The sequence below is a fragment of the Mustela lutreola genome, chromosome 3, assembly GCF_030435805.1.
Source record: "Mustela lutreola isolate mMusLut2 chromosome 3, mMusLut2.pri, whole genome shotgun sequence".
NCBI classification, from domain to species: domain Eukaryota; kingdom Metazoa; phylum Chordata; class Mammalia; order Carnivora; family Mustelidae; genus Mustela; species Mustela lutreola.
The window spans coordinates 121598338-121620258 of record NC_081292.1 but is presented as its reverse complement, the minus strand read 5'-3'; the positions used below and the strand labels follow the sequence as shown (position 1 = coordinate 121620258).

Here is a 21921-nt window from a genome sequence, read left to right as displayed (position 1 = left end):
TTTGAGTGACATCAGTTTTCATATGTCTTGATCACCTGGCTGAAGGATTTGGTCATAGAGTTTCTAATAGTCTACCATATGCAGGCTCCAACCAAACTTTCTTCAATTAGAAAAAATCGAATGTGCATAACACCAATGTTCTATGTCTTAGTGCTCCATCAATCATAGGCTCATTAAAGGCAGGTGCCATATGGTACAAAGTCAAAATACTTTTCTTATCAATGTATAGTTGTTGAAAGGGATTCTCTAATTGTTCAGTCTTTGTCCCACCAGAAAAGAAATCCCTCCATACCTTGTTAAAGATAGCCTAAAAGATTCCCAATTTGCACATAGACTGTTTTATGAGTTTCTTTATTTTTGAATTGTATTCAAGCTTATTCTTCCCACAGTGGAAAACAAATAAACAAAACACACACACACACACACACACACACACAGAGCTAGAAAATACTAGGCTGGGGGTGTCTGGGTGGCTCAGTCAGTTACGTGTCTGAGTCTTGATTTTGGCTCAGGTCATAATCTCAGGGTTGTGAGACTGACCTCCACTTGGGGCTCAGTCTTAAGCAGGTGTCTACTTGAGATTCTCTGTCTTCTTTACCCTCTGCCCACCCCCCATGTATGCTCTCTTTCTCTCTCTCAAATAAATAAATGTTTAAAAAGAACCACTAAACTAATTGTTTCATTGCTATCTTAATAGACTATATAGGTCGCAAAAGGGAAAATTATAATGGTAATCATATTAGTGGTAATAATACTAATAATATTTATGTAACATTTACCATATGCCAACCATTATTTTACGTATTTTACATATATTCATTCCTTTAATCCTAAAACAATTCTATGAGTTAATCACTATCATCACACCCATTTTAAAGATTAGGAAATTGAAGAAAGAAAGGTTAAGTAATTCAATCAGAGATATGGTGAGTGGCAGAGGCTAGGCCTTGTAATTTCAGAACTAGTGATCCTAGTCACTCCTTTATGCCGTTCAAACATTTCATTTTCCAAAGAAAAATGATATAATTAGGGATAGAATCCTCCCGATTTTGGAATTCAATTGCATTTCACTCTTACTGACTCTACATACACTATTTCTAGGTAAAGTTGGCCACTGGTCAAAATGCAAGGAAATTTTATTATAAAATCATTTTCAGAGAGAAAAATGTGAGGAATATTTCTATTAAGTAACACTCATAAATAAAAGAGCCAGGACATATGTAGAATTTGTTTTAATCCTGATAGATTATTAAAAGCTAACATATTTTGAGAATTAACAGTACTGCTAGCAGTATGCTAAGTGCTTTCCATACAGTAGCTAAGTTACCCCTTGCTATCACCCTGTGGTGTAGGTGCTGTGATCAACTTCACTTAACGAGTGGAGAAATTAAAGATCAAAATGACCAAGTTGCTTATCCAAGTGTCGGAAGAAAAATTTCAATCCACATAGTATTGCAAATAAGAAGAGTCAAGTTAGATGTTAAAAGGGAAAGTTATAAAAATAAGAGGGCTGTTGAAGATGGAAGTGTTCATGCTGGAGTAGATTTCAAATGTAATACAATTTTTGAAAACCGACTAACAAGATAAAAATCAGCCACAGACTATTAATAAATATAAAGGAAAAAGAATAAACAGCTATTATTTTTCCATTATGCCAGAGCAGGAAAGTGCTCAGTGAAATTAAGTGTCAATAAAGTAAAGACAAAATTAAACTTTTTTTCTAAGCATAGACACAATTAACCTGTGAAAATAACTCATACCGGATGGTAATGAAGCAGAGAGCTTAGTGAAATTGAGAACATATCTGATTCACTATAATGGGATTTCGGTCAGATCAAATCACACATTGTATTAGCTATCCTGAGTCAGGGTACATGCTGATGAGCAGAAAGGGTCATCAAAGAAATTTTATTTTTCTCCAAGGCCAGGAAGGTCATGATTAAAAAATAGAATAATAGTAAATATTTATTACATGTGCATTTGAGTGAGTGTCAGGGAGATGTGCCCGTAGCATGTCAATCAGCTTTGTCCAGTAAGCTCCCATTCTCTACCTCATCTCTGGGAGGGAAAGAGACAAAGGCTTCCTTGGTTTTGAGAGAAGAAAAGGAGTACACAGTAATTTCTTAAGCAATAGAGAAATGGAAATACCTTTATGATGCTGTGGACAGTTAGGAAGGTTGTGCATCAAATGGCGAAAAGTGGGGGTAGGTCTCAACCCAGGAATAGCACAGTTTTAAATATCTCTGCACTGGGGATCATCTGACTTGGATTTTTGTTCCAATTCTACCACTTCTTGTGTGATAATAAATGATAAACCTTCACTTTAAAGTGTTGGCATTTTCCTTTCTGTGGAGGGTTTGAATTAGTTGAACTCATATAAGGTTATATATTTATAACATTCCTTTGAATTACTACTGCCTGTATTTTACAGACGTCTGAATAGTGTCCTTTTAAAAATAAGATTTTATTTAGAATAATAGAATATAGAGTATCTCTGAGTAGAGATAGAATAAATAAATTTAGTAGAATAAAATAATGGAATATAGAGAATGATTTCCGTGTTTCTTTGGGATTCACTGTTCATGCAGTTCCATAATGAAAACCTGTTCAGGGCTTTCAAAGGTGTGCTTCTGCTGGACCTGTTCATCTCTTAGCAAGAGAGCATTCCTATTATTTTGATTACTCACATTACATATTGCAAGTTTCGAAATGCTTACTTTTTGAGCATAGTACTTGTTCATACTGCCTGATTTTTTTTTCTAAATAGTCTGTATCACTCTATTTATGTTCTGAGAACTTTCTCCCTTTGCTGTGTCATCCCTTATATTTTCCAATCACTGTTTCATTTAAAATATGTCAATATAGGGCCTGTCATTCATAAAATGGCATTCAAAATAAAACCCAAAAATGTGCCATGGAATGACACTTTCCAAAATCACACTATAAAGAATCCATGAATCAGGATTCATCCCTTTTTGAATTAAACATTTTCTTAACTAGAACATAATAGTGGGCACTATTGTAAAATGTGTTGCTCTCTTATCTTTTTTTTTTTTCCTTTTTACAGATCTGGATAACGTGGAAGGCATTGCTGTGGACTGGATTGGAAATAACCTTTACTGGACAAACGATGGCCAGAGGAAGACCATTAATGTGGCCAGGCTGGAAAAAGCTTCTCAGAGTCGGAAGACTCTTTTAGAAGGAGAAATGTCCCATCCCAGAGGGATTGTGGTGGATCCTGTTAATGGGTATGTGATAGTTGATCAGTTTGATATGAGGAAAATATTGTTTTAATATATTTAGCAGTAACAGGTTTGATTTAAATTCGCACATGAAGGACCTGAAATGGAAAAGTTACTCATGTAATGATTTTCTCTTGTAGAAAATATGCTAAATAAATGTGTCAAAATACATTTAACTGAAATAAATGGATTATTTGTGTAAAGGATATATTTACTTGATTTACTCAGACAAGGACCATAATTCTCCATTTTAGACTGACACCAAGATAAATAATCAATTGAGAGAATCAATCAATTTAATTTTTAAAGGATATTAAAATTTAATGTATTCGGAAAATAGAAAAGATTTTTTTGTGTGTGTGGGGGTTATTTTTTGGGTACACTTACTGTGGGGCAGGCATTTTGTTAAATGGGCTCAATATCTGCTGTAATCCTTATAATAATCTTTTTAACTAGTTGCTATTCTCATCTTTGCCTTACAAAGAATAAATTGATAACTGATTTACAAAAGACCATTAAATTATTAAGTGACCAAGTAGACATTTAAATCCCATCTGTCTGTCTCCCAAAATTTACTCGGAGTCACTATATTCCACTACTTTTTACTAGTCAAGGTTAGTAATCACATAATTCTAGACATAACCACAGTTTTCTTATAGTGAAATCATTCTGTACAATGTGCTACTTGTTTTAGGATGGAATAGTTTGTGAAATTCTCAGGAATATATTTTCCTTTGATTTTTATTCAGAGATATTACCTGAATACAAACAATACCATATATCTAGAAATACTGAAGAATGTGAACATTCCTGGGACGCCTGGGTGGCTCAGTTGGTTAAGCAGCTGCCTTCGGCTCAGGTCATGATCCCAGCGTCCTGGGATCGAGTCCCGCATCGGGCTCCTTGCTCCGCAGGGAGCCTGCTTCTCCCTCTGACTCTGCCTTCCACTCTGTCTGCCTGTGCTCGCTCTCACTCTCTCTCTCTCTCTTACAAATAAATAAATAAAATCTTTAAAAAAAAAAAAAAAGAATGTGAACATTCCTAACAGAATGTCAGAAGTAAATGAATGAATTACATGTTCTAAGTGTACAATTGTTATATGTGATGTTTATCCCTCCCATCTCTTACATCACACTGTTTCAAAATAGCATAACAAAGCAAATATACTGTATTCCTTACTACACACATAGAAAAATACTTAATTGCAGAGGAAAACTGTGGCTCCCTAATAAACTGAGATCACCAGATTGTAGTTCCTAGAATTGTTTGTGTTGAGAATAGCTCCAAATAAATACAATTAAGGTACTTCTTCCTGGGCCAACATTTAAGCAGTGGATGATACCACTGTATGTGTTTTTATAAGACATAATTATAAAGTAATTCTAGTGATTTTATGTGTGGATTCTATAATTATCTGTCCTATTCCTGAACTTTTAAACCAACTCATCTATTTGACCTTTAAATCAAGGCAATCTTAATTTTAAGAGAAACTATTTATTACACACTGTCTAAATATACTTGAAGCAAGATATCTTAAAACAGAATCTTCCTGCTCTATTCTGTTAGAGAAATATTTTGTTATAGAGTTAAAGAGTATTTGTGGTGCTCACACAGATAACGCAAATATGGAGGTCATAGAATCATGTGATTTAGAAAGGAATTTAGAGGCCACTAGTCCCATCTCTCCATTCAAATTCAAGAATCCCCTTCAACAGTTTCCTAATAGGCAGACATGCAACTTGGATTTGAAAACCTATAACATCTACATAGTTTATAGTATTTGGGGGCAATTCCAGTTGACTTTTTTTTTCTTTTTATTAAGGCAATATCTGCATCTCTGTAATGTCTGCTAGCTGACCCTATATTTGCCTCTGGTGTTACAAAGAATGACTTATACCTTTTGCATTAGACATCTTCTATTTTCTATTGTGCACCAACCTGAAAATCACATATGTGTGTATGTATGTATATAATGCATATATATTTGCATATACATACATTTTCCCCCCTAGCAATATATTATTCCCAGAATTTTGCTCTAGGTATATAGTTAACAAAACAGGCATAGCTTTTAACCTTGTGAAGCATCTTCTGCTATCTGCAAGGTGGGGGATAGGCAGATAGAGCAAGAAAGAAATACCAAATAAACATCTAATGTAATTTTTACAGACCAGAATGCAGGAAGGGAACAAACAGGATGACATAATGGCGACTAACAGGTAAAGCAATTTCAGTAGGTTTGCAGAAGGGCCTCTATAAGGAGGCATATTTTAAATCAAGACTTCACTAACTATAGGAAATGAATCATCAATAGACAGTGAGGAAAAGAGTATTTCAGATCAAGAAAATGGTACATTTGAAGATCTTAAGTTGGGTAAATGCTTGACTATCAGAGGAACTGATATGAGGACAGTGGAGCTGAACTGTTGATAGCAAGGGAAGAAATGATAAAGATGTGTTTGGAAAGGAAGCAGGATCTTGTCTGCCTGGAGGAGAGCTTTGTTCTTTGTCTTCAGTGCAAGTGTGGAATAGGGAAGTGAGAATTAAATACATATTTTAAAAAGTCTAATCTGACTGTTCTATGGAGAATGGATTGGAAAATAACAGTAGAATTGTGTGAATTTAATTGTCCAAATAATTGTTTGACCATAATATAATTTTTAAAAAAGAAGACAAAACTTTACCTTGGAAAGTCCACTTACATTAGGCACAATATAACTTCACAGAACATCAAAAATGAGAAACTTGATTTATTTACATTTTTTCCTATGATAATACCTATTTGTAACTGTATACAAGAGGAAAGAATTACAGGGTTTTCCTACTATAATAGCCAGTTAACAAAAATCACTCATTTCAGAGCTAAGCTTTATCCAAAGTTTCATAAACAATGACAGAATCAGTAAAAATTTGTTCATTTATTTCTTTATTAAAATATATTCTTGATTAACTACCATATAGAGCAATAGAAATCAGTAAGACAGTAACTGCCCTCAAGGAGTTTGTAACCTGGTGTGCTTGGTGTACACACACATGCACACACAAATCACCTATAATATAAAGTAGAATGAAATAATGTTCTTCAAAAAATCATTGAGGTTTTCAATTCAGGATTGAGCTTCAGAGAATGAACAGGATTTCTCATGAGTAGATTTGGTCTTAGGAGCTTAGGATGTGCAGTCGTAAGCAGTCATAAGGTTAGTCACTGTACTCCGACAGGACATTTTCAGTATGTATTTAGAGGCAGGGATGTTAATGGCAGTTTTGAGATGAGATGAGTTCACTAAGGTTAGGGCAGAGGGTATGTGAAGGAACATAGTAGGAGGTGAAACTAGAAATATGCAGAAATCTTCAATGTTGGGGTTAAAAGATAGGATTTTTTTTCTTCTGACAGCAGAGTAATTGGAAGGTTTTGAGAATAAAAGTCACATTTTTCAATTCATGATTTAGGAAGAAAAGTAATAGAAATATGATAGTTGTATGGGAACAACCTATTAGAAGTTCCATTTGAAACAGGATAAAAGAGTACAGCATGTGTAATAGAAATAGAAAAGTGGGGATTGAGTAAAGAGACACTGAAAGAATGGAATTGTCAGGCCTCAACAGTTGTAGAAATGGGGATAAAGCTGGAGGAAGAATTGGTCATGATGGCACTGTTTCTCAAACTGATAGCTACAGATGAATTCCCACCTTTCCAGTAATTTCGCGCTTCACAATTTATATTGGTAACTTAGAAACCTGCATCTCCAGTCCTGACTTCTCAAAATATTACCTTTAGTAAGTACGTCCAAAGCTAAGAGCGTATTTCCCCTCAAACATGATCTCTGGTATCCCTATCTCAATTAATAGTGTCACACCCTCTAGTTAACAGTAGCTATTATGGTAACACTAAATTGAGTTTTTTTTTTTTAACAGTAAAGTTTATGTTTTTTTTCCATGGCATAGAAGTGCTTAATTTAAATATGTCTAGGCAACCACATAATATAATATTATTTTATTTTATTTAATATAAAATAATATAATATAATATAATTGATATGATCAATATCAACAAATTTAACCTAAGTGTTATAGGGTACAAATATGAATAAGAAATAATCCCTGCCATTAATAATTTTAATTTTTAATTGTTAATCAAAACCATCAGACATGTAACACCATTAAATATCACATAAGGCATAAATGCAACAAACATTATTTAAAAAACTAAAAAGAAATGTCACTAAGAAACAAAGGAAAGATCTTATTTTCACAAAAAGGGTAGAAATAGACTTCATCAAATAACTATTTGGACAGGACTTGAAAAATAGAGGTGCAATTTTTCTTTCCATATTAGCAGAAGGCTTACTTAATCTAATATTTATTTAATGAATACCTGAGTTCCACATATAAAAATATTTATATTAGTTTCTGCTTACTTTATAGGTTATATTTCCTATTTTCTATGTTTAGGAATCACCACATTTCATACTGATTATAAGGCTTCCACAATATAACATTTCATCATGTAATGAAATTGATAGATGATGATCACATACCTAGCCTTGGTTAGATTAGCACCCTTGTTTAAATTTTTTCTTATATTCTGTTTGAATAAAAATAATCTTAGATAATGGATCAGATCACAAACAATGATTTCTAAATACCAAAAGAATATAAATTATGCTTAGATTCACCAGAATTACCCCTCATGTATGTGTCTGCATGTATATGCAATTTGGGTTGGAGAATCAAAGAAAAAAAAAAAGAGAGAGATGAAACTATAGGGAAGATAATTGCAATTTTAACAAATTATAAATTATCAACAACAATAAAACTGCATTGACTAACCATATTTAAGATTTCATGCAGTATCAATAAAGATAAAAGTTGTATATTTCTCTTTTACATAGTTGATTTATACAGGAGAAGTCAACTAGTTATATCCAATAAACATAGGACTAGAGCAAATGGAACGACTGTCCTTTTTGCTCCTAATTTGTTCCAATAATAAGACCACTTGAAGAACATGCTGGATGCAAGATAAACATATTTCCATGTTTATTTCTAGGATTAGAATGTATTTTTACTTAATAAAGTTCACCAATCTCAATATATTTCCTTAGGTCTAAAAAGACATATCAACATTATTTTAAACTGTTAAGGGGATTTTTAAAAAGCTTAACTGGTATAAAATAGTGAATGATGTGTTACATCCTCAGTTGTTCCAAATCTTCCTGTTTAGATCACAGTAGGATTTTTTAGTCAGGGAAACGGATTTTTCCCAAAGTACCTCAGAAATTCTTTAGGGTCCACAAAATGTGGAGGCAGAGGATCTACTAAGGGCATTTTTAGGGTCAACAGCTTAGAAAAGCTTTAGAGCTTTATAAAGTTGTAGATGAGGTGACTGAATTAAAACCTACACTTTAATTAATAACTCCAGAACTTTCACATGACCCTGGAGCAACACTTGTGGAGGGTTTTAACCTTATTCATGAGGGAATTAGAACATTAGCTCAAGGCCCCCTTTCCCACTGTTATAGCTTACACAAAAGACTTGTTTTTAAAGGCAGAAGCTTTTGTTTGAGATAGAAATTAAACCTCAAAATCTCAAGGTCAGTCAACCCGATGTTATTAAACTTATGCGCCGCTAAATCATCTTCTGTGGGTTTTGAGGTAATAATAAGCAGCAATAAGGCAGAGATAATTTGCATGAGGAAGACAAATTAGACTTGGCCAAATAAACCCAGTATGACCATACCCTTTAATACAAAGACAATCCAGTTGCCTGTCTTACAAAATAATAATTCAACTGAGATTAAATAAAGCCTGGAGTAGATCATTAACGGCACCATGTGTTCTCAGAAGCACATAATTGATTATATGTTTTCTGAAGTGGACAACATTTAAAAATAGGAATGCTTTGAAAATCATTTTCCAAGCTTGGTATCAACACCAAAAAAAATCAGTATTTGGCCCTTCATGTTAGGCTAAATAGCAAATGGGACCAGTGAGTGCGGTAGTGGGTTTTCTGTGGTGTGTCTGAATATGGCTTCACTGAACACATCTGTACTTCCCCGAGGACTCCACAGATGCCCCCTCGTTTTGGCAGATGAGCATTTAGATAGGAGGAGAAATCAGAATGTAATTCGATTTTAGGGCAGTGCCCAATCTAGAGAAGCATCCCTCTGTATGGCGGCTGTTTGAAATAACATGTGTGCACTCTTGTTTGTAACGTCTTAGTTGGATGTATTGGACAGACTGGGAGGAAGATGAAATAGATGACAGCGTGGGAAGGATTGAGAAGGCCTGGATGGATGGCTTCAATCGGCAGATTTTTGTGACTTCAAAGATGCTGTGGCCAAACGGTTTAACTCTGGACTTTCACACCAACACATTATACTGGTGTGACGCCTATTATGATCATATTGAAAAAGTGTTTTTGAATGGAACTCACAGGAAGGTAAAAGAAAAAATACTGCTTTTTTTTTTTTTTAAACTCACAGGCTTCTTCTTCACAGAGCCTTGTTGTGTTGTGTTAAAAATACTTTCAAGTTTATTTTTACCCCTCTGAGGTGGCTGCCAGTAGTCTCTGTGGGGTGGCTAAAGGAGGCTGAGCATTAAGTAGTGCAGCTGGCACTTGCCTCCGGGAGACCAGGACTGGCTCACTGTGGTATGCCAGGATTTGTGGGATTTTAAAAAGAAGCTCTCAGAATATCAGAGCTGTTTTAAAATGCAGTTTTTCTCAATTATTTACGAGTTTGCTATGACCAAGCAACCCAACACTATTCAAGTATCTTTAATATTTGCTGGTGAAATTTAACCTCTACATTATGAAAAAGTAATTATACTACATTTATTTAAATAAAGACCTTCATGGCAGTGGAGTTGAAACACAAAATGAACTTGACTTCAAGCCTATTGCTATGGATAAATATCAACAACTTCTTGCCTCTTTTGGTAGGATGATTGCAAAATAATTTTGAAATTCTTGGGTAAATCGGAGGACGGAGTTGACTGGGTGCCAAAAAGGGCAGTGTTGACAAGACTACACAGCTCTATCTTATCTTGTAATAACCTGAGGGCATATAACACTATGAACTGACTTTAACTCTAGTTAAATGATAGGAAATGGAATGTTAGAAATGATCAAAATGCTTCCATTGTTCAAAATGCTTTCTTTTTGGAGAGAAAGAATGCACAGTTGGCCAAGCCTACTCGTTATGAATTCTGTTTGGGAGATAAACAGTACAGTAATCAATTAAGACTGCCTCAGTCATTGGTTGACTCTAACCTTGCTTTTAGTATTTTTCCCCAAATAGTAAAATTGATGGGCATTTAACCTAATGTCACATACTTAATAGGTGTCAGATAAATATGTATGATTCCTCTAAAGATATTGATATGTACACCACATAGACAGCATTGTAATAGTAGCATATTTTAGCCTTCATGGAGGTAAGAAAATAAGGTAAAAAACTTAATTCTTTAGTATATGAATATGTGGTATAACGAATTCAGGTAATAGCAAAAATTGAATTTTTAACCCCACATTATTTAGATAACTTCTTCAATTCTTTAATATTAAATGGAGTGTGTACAAAATGCTTTTTCAGGTTGTATACAATATCATTTTATAAATGGTGAATAGTGGAAAGGTATTATTGGAGGTGTGATTCCTTATTCCTCTTCTACAAGCCTCTGTGTAAAACAGCACTTATCATATGATTGCTCTAGTTAAACAAAAACAAAATACAACTAGAATGTAAAGAATATACTAAGAAAACCAGAACTGAAATGAGCCAGTGAGTCTTGTTTATCTACTTACTACTAATAAATGTTTCTATGTTCAAAATTAAAAACTTCACCTCCCTCTTAATCATTTCCTAGATTTCTTCAGTTTGCTTTGGCACAATTAAGTAGGAGAATCCCTTTCACTCCCAATGTAAGACAATGTTTTTTTTTTTTTTTTTTTTTTATTCTTTGGCTGTTGGATAAGTGATATCACAATACATAATATCACAATACACTAATTGCTCAGATCAATTTCCATTCCAGGTTATGATACTGGAATATCATAAGGAAAAGAGCAGGAAAGAGTGTCAAGCAAAGTCATTTTAATGTTTACATTTCTTGACCATATGAGTAATGTCATATATGAAAGGAATTAAATGGATGAAATACAACTGATCTTCTTCAAATACCATGTCCTAAAAACAGGAAAATAAGCTCACATTGTGAAATCCATTTCAAGTGGATTTAGTTATTAGTTAGATCATTATCTGTTATACTTATTTGGATATCCTTTGCTCTAAAAGTTTAGTTACATTTTTAAAGGTCAGTTCTGATTTTTCACAACGTGTTTATATTTTACAGGTTGTTTACAGTGGGAAAGAGTTGAACCATCCTTTCGGATTGTCGCATCATGGGAATTATGTGTTCTGGACTGATTATATGAACGGTTCCATTTTTCAGCTAGATTTGGTAACAAATGAGGTGACATTACTGAGGCGTGAAAGACCACCCCTGTTTGGGCTGCAGATTTATGATCCACGAAAGCAACAAGGTATTAAAAACTATATAAAAATTCTACTAAGGTCTACCTACGGTAATACTTCACAGTGTTTGTAAAATCTTTGCTTTTGTCAGTGTTGCTGAAGTTTTATGAAAAAAGGTGTCCAGTCACTCCAAAGTAAATCAAATCTTAGACTTTGTTACCATAACCTTTTATTATTTATTGTTCAAAATAGCCTAAGTGAGTAACTGGTTAATTCTATCTGAGTGAAATTCAAGGATTTCTCCTTCTTCATGTCATCTTCAGGTAACTTAGATTAAGGAAGACTGAAGAAGACTGATATTTAAAGTAAAAAATTTTAAAAAATCCATTTAATGTTTTAAAGTTTAAGTATTGTGAGCAGTGAGAAAAAGTTTTCATAGGAAGGAAGTATTATGTGAAAATATTTTGAAATAAGTCATACTATGAGAAGAGTATTATAAAAAGTTTGTTAGTATATTGATCTGATTAGTTTCATGTCCATTTAAGGAACATTTAAATATTTTAGATATTATGAAAGGGAAATAATCTACATATGATATCCATGTCTTATTAAAATCAGATATTATCATATATTTTACTACATGAGTTATTAATATTTATTAGATCATCTACAAATTGCTTGACTCAAAATTTAGGTATTAAACATAGAAACAGCTTAGTAAATAATGTGGTAGACTTTTGTTATGAATCTAAATTGTCACAGTTCCTTTTATTTATGGAGATATTCTTATGAAAATTTAATGAGCATACATTTCAATAAATTTTGTTTGAAAAAATAATATCCTGAGTTTTTCAATGCATATATTGTCAATAGAAAGTTATCCAGTAGTAAAAGACTTTTTTTAAGGTACTTCAACTAAATTAGAGATTTTAAAAGCAAATTTTCTCATTGAAGTGCTTGTATTTTTTTTCCTACTGTATTAAAATTGCCTCATTGGGATACAAATACAATTTTATAAAATAATGGAAGTATATAGAATGAGAAATTTCAATAAATAATGAAAGAGAAAATCCTCAAAAAAGAATAAAAGTGAAATTATTTGAAGTGGAATAAGCTATATTTCTGGACAAGTAATGAAAGATAGTGACAATTGTCTAGATAGATAATATGGTAATGTTTTCTATGACATTCATATCCATCCTGCTCCTTACCTCCTCCCATCCCCAACCATTATTGAGAGTTTACCCTGAACTGGAGGCAAGACCCTGAAAAGGAACAACTCTTCTCATTTCCTGTAGGGCCTTCATTTCCCAATTGTTGTTCCCTTTAATTTCACAATCATTGATTTCCTGGATTTTATTACAGTAATCAGTATACAATCCCATTTCCCATTTCCATTTTCTGTAGAAGGTGTTAATCTTTTTTTTTTTAAAGATTTTATTTATTTATTTGACAGAACACAAGTAAGCAGAGAGGCAGGCAGAGAGAGAGGAGGAAGCAGGCTCCCTGCTGAGCAGAGATTCTGATGCGGGGCTCGATCCCAGGACCCTGAGATCATGACCTGATCTGAAGGCAGAGGCCTTAACCCACTGAGCCACCCAGGTGCCCCTAGAAGATGTTAATCTTGAATGTCATCGCTGAACTCCTTTGAGCCAAATTCCATGATGTTTTCAGATTCTTCATTTCTTCAAACTTGTAGTTGCTTTAGATGAATTAAATGCAGCATATGAGATAAAAAAGACCTGACTTATTATAAAAAATTCTTGGGCTCAAATCCAGGTTTCAGCACTTTTTCTTCTGAAACTGTAGGTATATCATAAAAGATCAAACAGAGATAATAAATGCTTTCTTCATAAAATTCCTATAAGGATTAAATCACTATTCGATTATGATTACTTAGAAAATGTGTGGGAGACACACAATTACCTACCACACATTTTATATTAGTTTTCCTCTAACATTTCTCTATAAGGAGGCATTTTGTTAAAGTCTCCTTTCATATAAAAATGTTAAGTAAATATTCAAAGGAACAGTGTATCACAATCTTATACAATGGGGCTCATGCCTCTGATAGGACTATGTGGAACGTTCTCTTGTATTTCATGAGAAAATATGCCTGGTGTTCTAGACATCTCTATTGACATATAATTGTTCAATTCTATCTCTGGAATGGACAATGCTTTTTTAAAGTGCTTTTTAAAAAAATTTCAATTGAAGGGATATTAAAATCAATGCTTAACCGTAATTACTAAACTCTTTATACAAATTTTATTGTAGAAACCATTATATTCTGTCTTACTGAAAGAACGTGTTTGGGCAAAATGATTGATTATTTTTCATAGACTTAGCTAAAAAAATCAATTAGTTTGAGTTTTCTATCCAGTCTTCTTATAGTTAAGGAATGAGTAGTACTTAAGTGGATCTTTTGAGTAGGTAATAGAGTATGGAGAGGATGTCTGGCCAACATAATTTTCATTGAGTCAATAGACATTGAAATTGGATAATCTACATAGGATTTGAATTTTTAATATTTTTTACCAAATTAATCAGAATAGGTAGATTATAAAGCAAACTGCACTCAAATGTTCAAATGCAGATGTAGTATTTTACCATATTATAAATTTCTCTCATGAGAAAGAGAATGCTATTTCTCTTTGCATCTTGTGAACATCAGATACCAATAAATATTTAGAAACACATAATCTGTGATACTTAATCTTTGGTTACATACCATCTTCTTAGACTGTTTTTCCAAGAATAAAATAGTTGCAATTGTATAGAATACAGGTATAGATTATTTCTTCATGGAATCGATAAACTAGTCTTATATAGCCTTGTATTTTCTCTCTCTGAGAGACTATGGTATATGATTATGTAATTTATATGAACTTATTTGTATTTATACATGTATCTGTAAAAAAATACATATAGTGTGTGTATACACACATGTATGTAGTAGATGCTAGATAATATCACACACAGATACGCACATGCCCCACCCCATAGGAATACCATGAAAAATATCCAGGAAGGTTATTAATGTAACACTCATATTCATATTAATGTAACTTCTAAACTTTTAGACTTACTGTCAGAAAATTAGCTAATTTGATATCTCCAGATTAGAAGAGGCTTTTATCAAATTATTTGTTAATATAGCAGCCAGTTTCAGGAAGGTAGATAAATAACATACTAAACAGAAAGCTGCCCTTAGGAATGAGTTCCTAAGTAATGCACAAACATTTTTTCTCATATGCTACTGTTGTTTCTTCTGATTTAATTGATAAACTTTTCTCCTTTTTTATTCACATTAGATATCTAGAAGAATTCTTAAAATCCTCTCCTGCAATTTCTCAGAAAAATTACAGCAATTGCATAAAATTAACATAATTTTACCTGCGTATTCTCTAGGTTCAAAACCACACTTTTATTTTTCTTACGTGTTTTAGAGAATGAAATTATCAAAACTAAGTGCATTAGTTAATAGTTAATAGTTAATAAATCATCAAACTAAGTGCATTAATGAATAGTCTCCTATACAGAATTAAAAATAATCGATTAGCTTCTATGCCAAATATATGAATTTTATTTTATTTTTTTTAAAGATTTTATTTATTTATTTGACATACAGAGATCACAAGTAGGCAGAGAGGCATGCAGAGAGAGAGAGGGAAGCAGGCTCCCGGCTGAGCAGAGAGCCTGATGCGGGACTCGATCTCAGAACCCCGAGATCACAACCTGAGCCGAAGGCAGCGGCTTAACCCACTGAGCCATCCAGGGCCAGTATATGAATTTTATTAACTAATAATTAACTATAATTCTAACTACCAGGAAATGAGCTAAATATTCTTATTTGAATCTCATAAAAGATGTTTAAGGTAGATATTATTGATTTCTATTATGCATCTGAAAAACCCAAGAATCAGGCAGATGTAGCCATTTGACCTAAGGAAACAATGAGTAAGGGATAAACCGGGATTCAGATTCAGGTTTTTCTGACTCTACAGTGTTTTTATGTTACCAATTTATGTGGCCAAATTTAAGAAAATTATGTAAAACTACTATACTTTTAGATAGGAGGAAAAGAGTATGTCTTTTCTGTAGTCATTATAGTTTTGTCACTGATAAATTATTATTCAAAACTTTTTTTAAAAAGCTCTTGACTACCTTATAGAAGCCAGGATTCAGAGATCTTATATTACAATGCACTGGTATAACAAACACAGTAATTTTTATTTAATATATGACTTGTTTATTAAACACATTATTGTGTTTAATACTAACATTTACATTTAGTGATAAGGTCATCATCACAAAATTTGTCTTTCTTTCCAAATTTTCCATTTTGGAAATAATCACCATCAAAAAATAACCCCAAAGGTTAATTAGGTTCTTAACAGAATTAAGGTGTTCTAACACACACACACACACACACACACACACACACACACACACACAAAGTAGCTTCAAAGCAAGGAAAATGTAAACAAAATTTTCAATGAGTATATAATCCTCCAAGAGAGAAAAGACACATTTTATCCTTTCCTTGGATTCATTAACATCATTCAAAGTTTATTCTTCTGAAATTATTCTATCCATTTCAAGTTCATCTCTGTGTATGGTGTAAGAGAATGCTTGAGTTTCATTCTTCTACATATAGCTGTCCAATTTTCCCAGCACCATTTATTGAAGAGACTGTCTTTTTTCCACTGGATATTTTTTCCTGCTTTGTCAAAGATTAGTTGGCCATAGAGTTGTGGGTTCATATCTGGAGTCTCTACTCTGTTCCACTGCTCTATGTGTCTGTTTTGTGCCAGTACCATGCTGTCTTGGTGATCACAGCTTTGTAGTAAAGCTTGAAATCAGGCAACATGATGCCCCCAGTTTTGTTTTTCTTTTTCAACATTTCCTTAGCAATTTAGGGTCTCTTTTGGTTTCATAAAAATTTTAGGATTGTTTGTTCCAGCTCTTTGAAAAATGCCACTGGAATTTTGATTGGGATGACATTGAAAGTATAGATTGCTCTGGGCAGTATAGACATTTCAACAATGTTTATTCTTCTAATCCTTGAAATGGAAATCTTTTTTTGTGTGTGTGTGTGTGTGTGTGTGTGTGTGTGTGTGTGTCTTCGATTTCTTTCCTGAGTGTTCTGTAGTTCCTCGAGTACAGATCCTTTACTTCTTTGGTTAGGTTTATTCCCAGGTGTCTTATGGCTCTTGGTGCTATAGTAAATGGAATCAATTCTCTAATTTCCTTTTCTGTATTTTCATTGTTAGTGTATAAGAAAGCAACTGATTTCCGTACATTGATTTTGTATCCTGCGACATTACTGAATTGCTGTATGAGTTCTAGTAGTTTGAGGGTGGAGTCTTTTGGGTTTTCCATATAAAGTATCATGTCATCTGCAAAGAGAGAGAATTTGACTTCTTTGTCGATTTGAATAAATTTTATTTCTTTTTGTTGTCTGATTGCTGTTTCTAGGACGTCTATTACTGTGCTGAACAAGAGTAGTGAGAGTGGACATTCTTGTCATGTTCCTGATCTCAAAGGGAAGGCTGTCAGGTTTTGCCCATTGAGAATTATATTCGCTGTGGGTTTTTTCATAGACAGATTTTATGAAGTTAAGGAATGGTCCCTCTATCCCTATACTTTGAGTCGTTTTAATCAGGAACAGACGCTGTATCTTGTCAAATGTTTTTTCTGCATCAATTGAGAGGACCATGTGGTTCTTCTCTCTTCTCTTATTGATTTGTTCTATCACATTGATTGATTTGTGATTGTGGACCCACCCTTGCATCCCTGGGATGAATCCTACTTAGTCATGATGGATAATCTTTTTAATGTTCTGAATTATTCTAGATAAAATCAGGATCTGGATTCAAAATCCCATTCTACTAGTTTTATCCAACTTTTAGAATGAATGTAAAGTCCAATTTCTCTTCTAAACTATAAGTAAAACTGTCTTTCCATCAAGTAGGATAAAGAAAACCTCCATTGGTTTATTTGTTTCATATTAGGTGCAGAGACTTTTAACTTCGCATGATAAAACTCTGAGAAGTGAAGAGTCCAGAAAGCATGTAGAAAAAAGGATTTATTCCTTTCACTATTCTGAAGAAGATTTAGATAACATGAAACAGTGGGATTCCTTTGTGGTGGTGATTTATACATTCTGTCATTTGCTATAAATGAAAGATACTTTATTAACAAAAGTTAAATTACTAAGGTCTATAAACAGTGATATTTTACTTTATTATTTTATTTGAGTATAGTTGACACATTACGTTACCTTAGTTTCAGGCATATGACTTAGTGATTTGAAAAATTTATACATTATACTAATGTTCACCACAAGTATAGCTGCCATCTGTCCCATTACATTGCTATTAAAATATCATTGACTGTATTTTTTATGCCCTGCTTCTTATTCCTGTGACTACTCATTCCATAACTGGGGGCCAGTATCTCCCTCTCCCCTTCACCCATTTTGCCCATTCACCCACCCACTTCCTTCTGGAAACCATCAGATCTCTGTATTTATATTTCTAATTCTGCTTTTTGTTTATTTATTTTTGAAAGATTCCATTTCTAAGTAGAATCATATTGTATTTGTCTTTCTCAGTCTGACTTATTTCACATAGCATAATACCCTCTAAGTCCTTTCATGTTGTCTCCAGAGACAAGATTTCACCCTTTTTTTGTGGTTGTATAATATAATATGTGTGTGTGTGTGTACACCACATTTTCCTTATCCATTTGTCTGTTGATGGACACTTAGGTTGCTTCCACGTATTGGCTATTGTAAATAATTCTGTAATAAATATATGGTGCATGTATCTTTTTGAGTTAGTAAGCACTGATATTTTAATATAAGCTTATAAAATGTTTTCATATATCATTTGTGTCTTTATTACTGTTCTTTGACTATTATAATACACCTTTAAATATTCTATCTTGAAATGCAAAGTATGTAGATGGAATACATGTAAATGAGAAAACCCCCTTTGTCTTCTTAAAACAGACTTATGTGTATCAATATACTTACACCTTGTATCTACACACCCAAATGATTGTTTCTGTCATATTGCTAATTAAAATTCATTCATTCATTCATCAACTAATGTTTACCAAACACACCCTTCTGTGCCAGATTCTATAAGGGGAAGAATAATTCCACATCTCTTACTGGAGGAAAAAAGACAAAGATTTTTACCCAGACAGACCACTATTTTGAACTTAATTTTATGAGCTACTCCTCATTTGTTTTCGTTGAATATTTGATTCTTTTTTTTTTTAAAGATTGTATTTATTTGACAGAGAGAAACACATCGAGAGAGGGAACACAAATATGGGGAGTGGGAGAGGGAGAAGCAGGCTTCCCGATGAGCAGGGAGCCCTATGTGGGGCTGGATCCCAGGACTCTGGGATCATGACCTGAGCTGAAGGCAGATGCTTAACCATTGAGCCACCCAGGTGCCCCCTATTTGAGTCTTTTAAAACTATTTGCTTCCACAGTAATTTAATCTAGGATTTCATTATGTTGTTTCCTCTTTTATTTTTTCCATCCTTTATTGATTTATTTTGTCATAGATAAAGAAGAGTAAGAGCCATGAATTTTAGATTGAGAAAAAAATCCATTTCTAATTATTTATAAATAATGAGGGTAATACATAATAATCCTTATTCTAAATCTCTATTTTAATAAGGATTATTAATTTCTAAGTATTAGAAAAGTTATTTAAACCATATCTCACTAGTAGTCCTATCTGCAAATGAGATTAAACTTACCTTAGAAGTTTATTATAAAAATAAAATTAATTTAAATGTATATGTATAAATAAATAAATTAATAATAAAGTGTCCCTGGCATTGATGATTATTCATTGATATTTATGTATACAATTTTTAATGCTGTTTGTAGTCACTAAATCATATTTTCAAGAGAATATTTTTACATTAAATGCAACCTACTAGAAACTCAATAAATACTGCCACATAAGCCTATCTAAAATATGTTGGAGTAATAAATTCAAAAAATATTTTCAGATACTGCTAAAAAATAAAGATCTAGGCAATTCCTATGAAAGATATGGAATTTTCACATTAATTTTGATTTTGGATTTCTATCAGGGCAGGATAATTACCAATTCCTCTTTTTTAAATTTATAGTTCACAGAAAGGAAATATATTTAAAAGTTTGAGTAATGATAATTTGTTTCTAAATACTTAAATTTCATATTCAATGAGAATGGTAAGCATGACTCATGCTATTAAAAAAGAATGATATTTAGCATATATTTTTAATATGAAAGTGTGTCATGATATATTGCTTTCAGTACTTCCTTATTTTTTACTGTTTTATATTCTCCATATAATTTTCAAAATACTTTGTTTAAGTCGAATTTTCAAGAATCTGAATGTTACTAAAATAATGAATATACAATTTAATCCTATACACGATATGAGTAGCATATTCAGAACACCTACCTATCCTATGAAGGATACTTTTTTCTATAGTTATGGAATAAATATGGCTATCCCTGGAAACTACCTAAAAAAATCTTTATATTCTTTTTGGAATTTCCAAACTCAAAGGATAATGAAGCCTAGTTCAATTTTTTTCCTATGAGGAAAAAATTTCCTATAATAGGAAAAATTTTTTCCTATAAGGAAAAAATTTGAACTAGGCTTCATTATCCTTTGAGTTTGGAAATTGATACTAAATCTTGAATTATTAGCTTCCTTAGTTTTCAAGTATATTTTTGTTTCTCATAAATGCAGCAAATTTAATTTACTTCTCAGAATAATAGAAGGAAATGATTATATGCTTGACATTGTTTCTTCTGATCTGTGGACACACAAGATAATCAATGGGAATGAGTTAAGTATTTATTGCATATAACAACATTTTGATAGTTTTTGTTTGTTTTTTTAACTCATTCCTTAATACTCTCTACATAGCCCATCCAACCCCAGAGGCCTACAGTACAATAACCCCATCTGTTACTTTCGTCACATTTTTGACACTTGTGCTTTAACTGCCAGTACTACTTAAATTACTATATTATATTGTTAGATGCTTCCAAGTAATTAAAAACTATTTTTAATGTTTGAGTCAGATCTTTCTGATACAATCAAAATGTTATTTATTGATACCTTGAAAAATGGAACAGTGTAAAATGGTCTGGACATTTACTCTGTTAATGGAATTGCTAGTGTTACAGAGTTCTTTGTAATATTAATATTCTGCTGGTATACATCTAAGTAAATATACTTTCTTCCTGGTGATTACCTACATCTCAAACCTTTTCAAAATTTTATGTCTGTTTTATCTTAGTTTCCAAGGGTGTCTCACAAATGTTCATGGATAATACTTTTGTGAATCTACCCTCCTTTATTGATGTCTGTTGCATACTCTGCTGGTTAAGTCTACTGGGATGGTCCACTGGGACAACATCGCTACTCTAATGCATTGTACATTCTACTGGTACTAGCAAGGCTGTTCATTTTGAAGGTTTTTCAGAAAGCTTGTGTTCCTTAGCATCATTAATGCACTGACATGTCAATGTATTCCTTGTGCAAGAGGGAAGAATATTCTGCCCCTTTCCTTTTGTACTCATTTGTTTTCTCTTCACTTGGTATCTAAAGTCTAAATGTTAGTGATCTACTTGAGAAAAGAATCAGATTTGAATACACTAGGTATAATCTGCTATCCTGGAGAGACATCATCATGTCCTATAACCTTCCTCTCTCCCAGTGCTTATCTGCACACATACCTCTATCTTTTTTAACCAACATGCAAATTCCTTTTATTTCCCAGCGCATAGTATATTTTAAATATTTCAGGTTTTTTTTTAGGGTTCAGTAGGTATCTTGACTACATTAATGAATATGCAATAAACATATGCATATATATGTGTACATTTTTATGTCTACCTATGTCTCCTAGAAAGAATGTGAACTTGAACTGGCTAACTTTGGATAGAATCAGACTTCTCTGACATACAGGCTTCCCTTCTCTTACAGGTGACAATATGTGCCGAGGAAATAACGGGGGCTGTAGTACACTGTGCTTGGCTATTCCAGGAGGCCGAGTCTGTGCCTGTGCTGATAATCAACTTTTAGATGAAAACGGGACAACTTGCACATGTAAGTTTTGTTTGACACATTCATTGATTATACATGTATTTTGGAAGAAAAAAGCA

At 32.9% G+C, this 21921-nt stretch overlaps 1 protein-coding gene across 1 annotated transcript in view; it reads left to right on the top strand.

Annotated features, from left to right (window-relative positions):
• The window catches only part of LRP1B (LDL receptor related protein 1B), a 2000743-nt gene that overhangs the window by 1171663 nt on the left and 807159 nt on the right, over nucleotides 1–21921 (top strand). The window contains exons 12-15 of the mRNA XM_059166755.1: nucleotides 3068–3248; nucleotides 9465–9684; nucleotides 11598–11787; nucleotides 21743–21865. Coding sequence (XP_059022738.1) covers nucleotides 3068–3248; nucleotides 9465–9684; nucleotides 11598–11787; nucleotides 21743–21865 — 714 coding nt within the window. The remainder of the gene's footprint in view (nucleotides 1–3067; nucleotides 3249–9464; nucleotides 9685–11597; nucleotides 11788–21742; nucleotides 21866–21921) is intronic.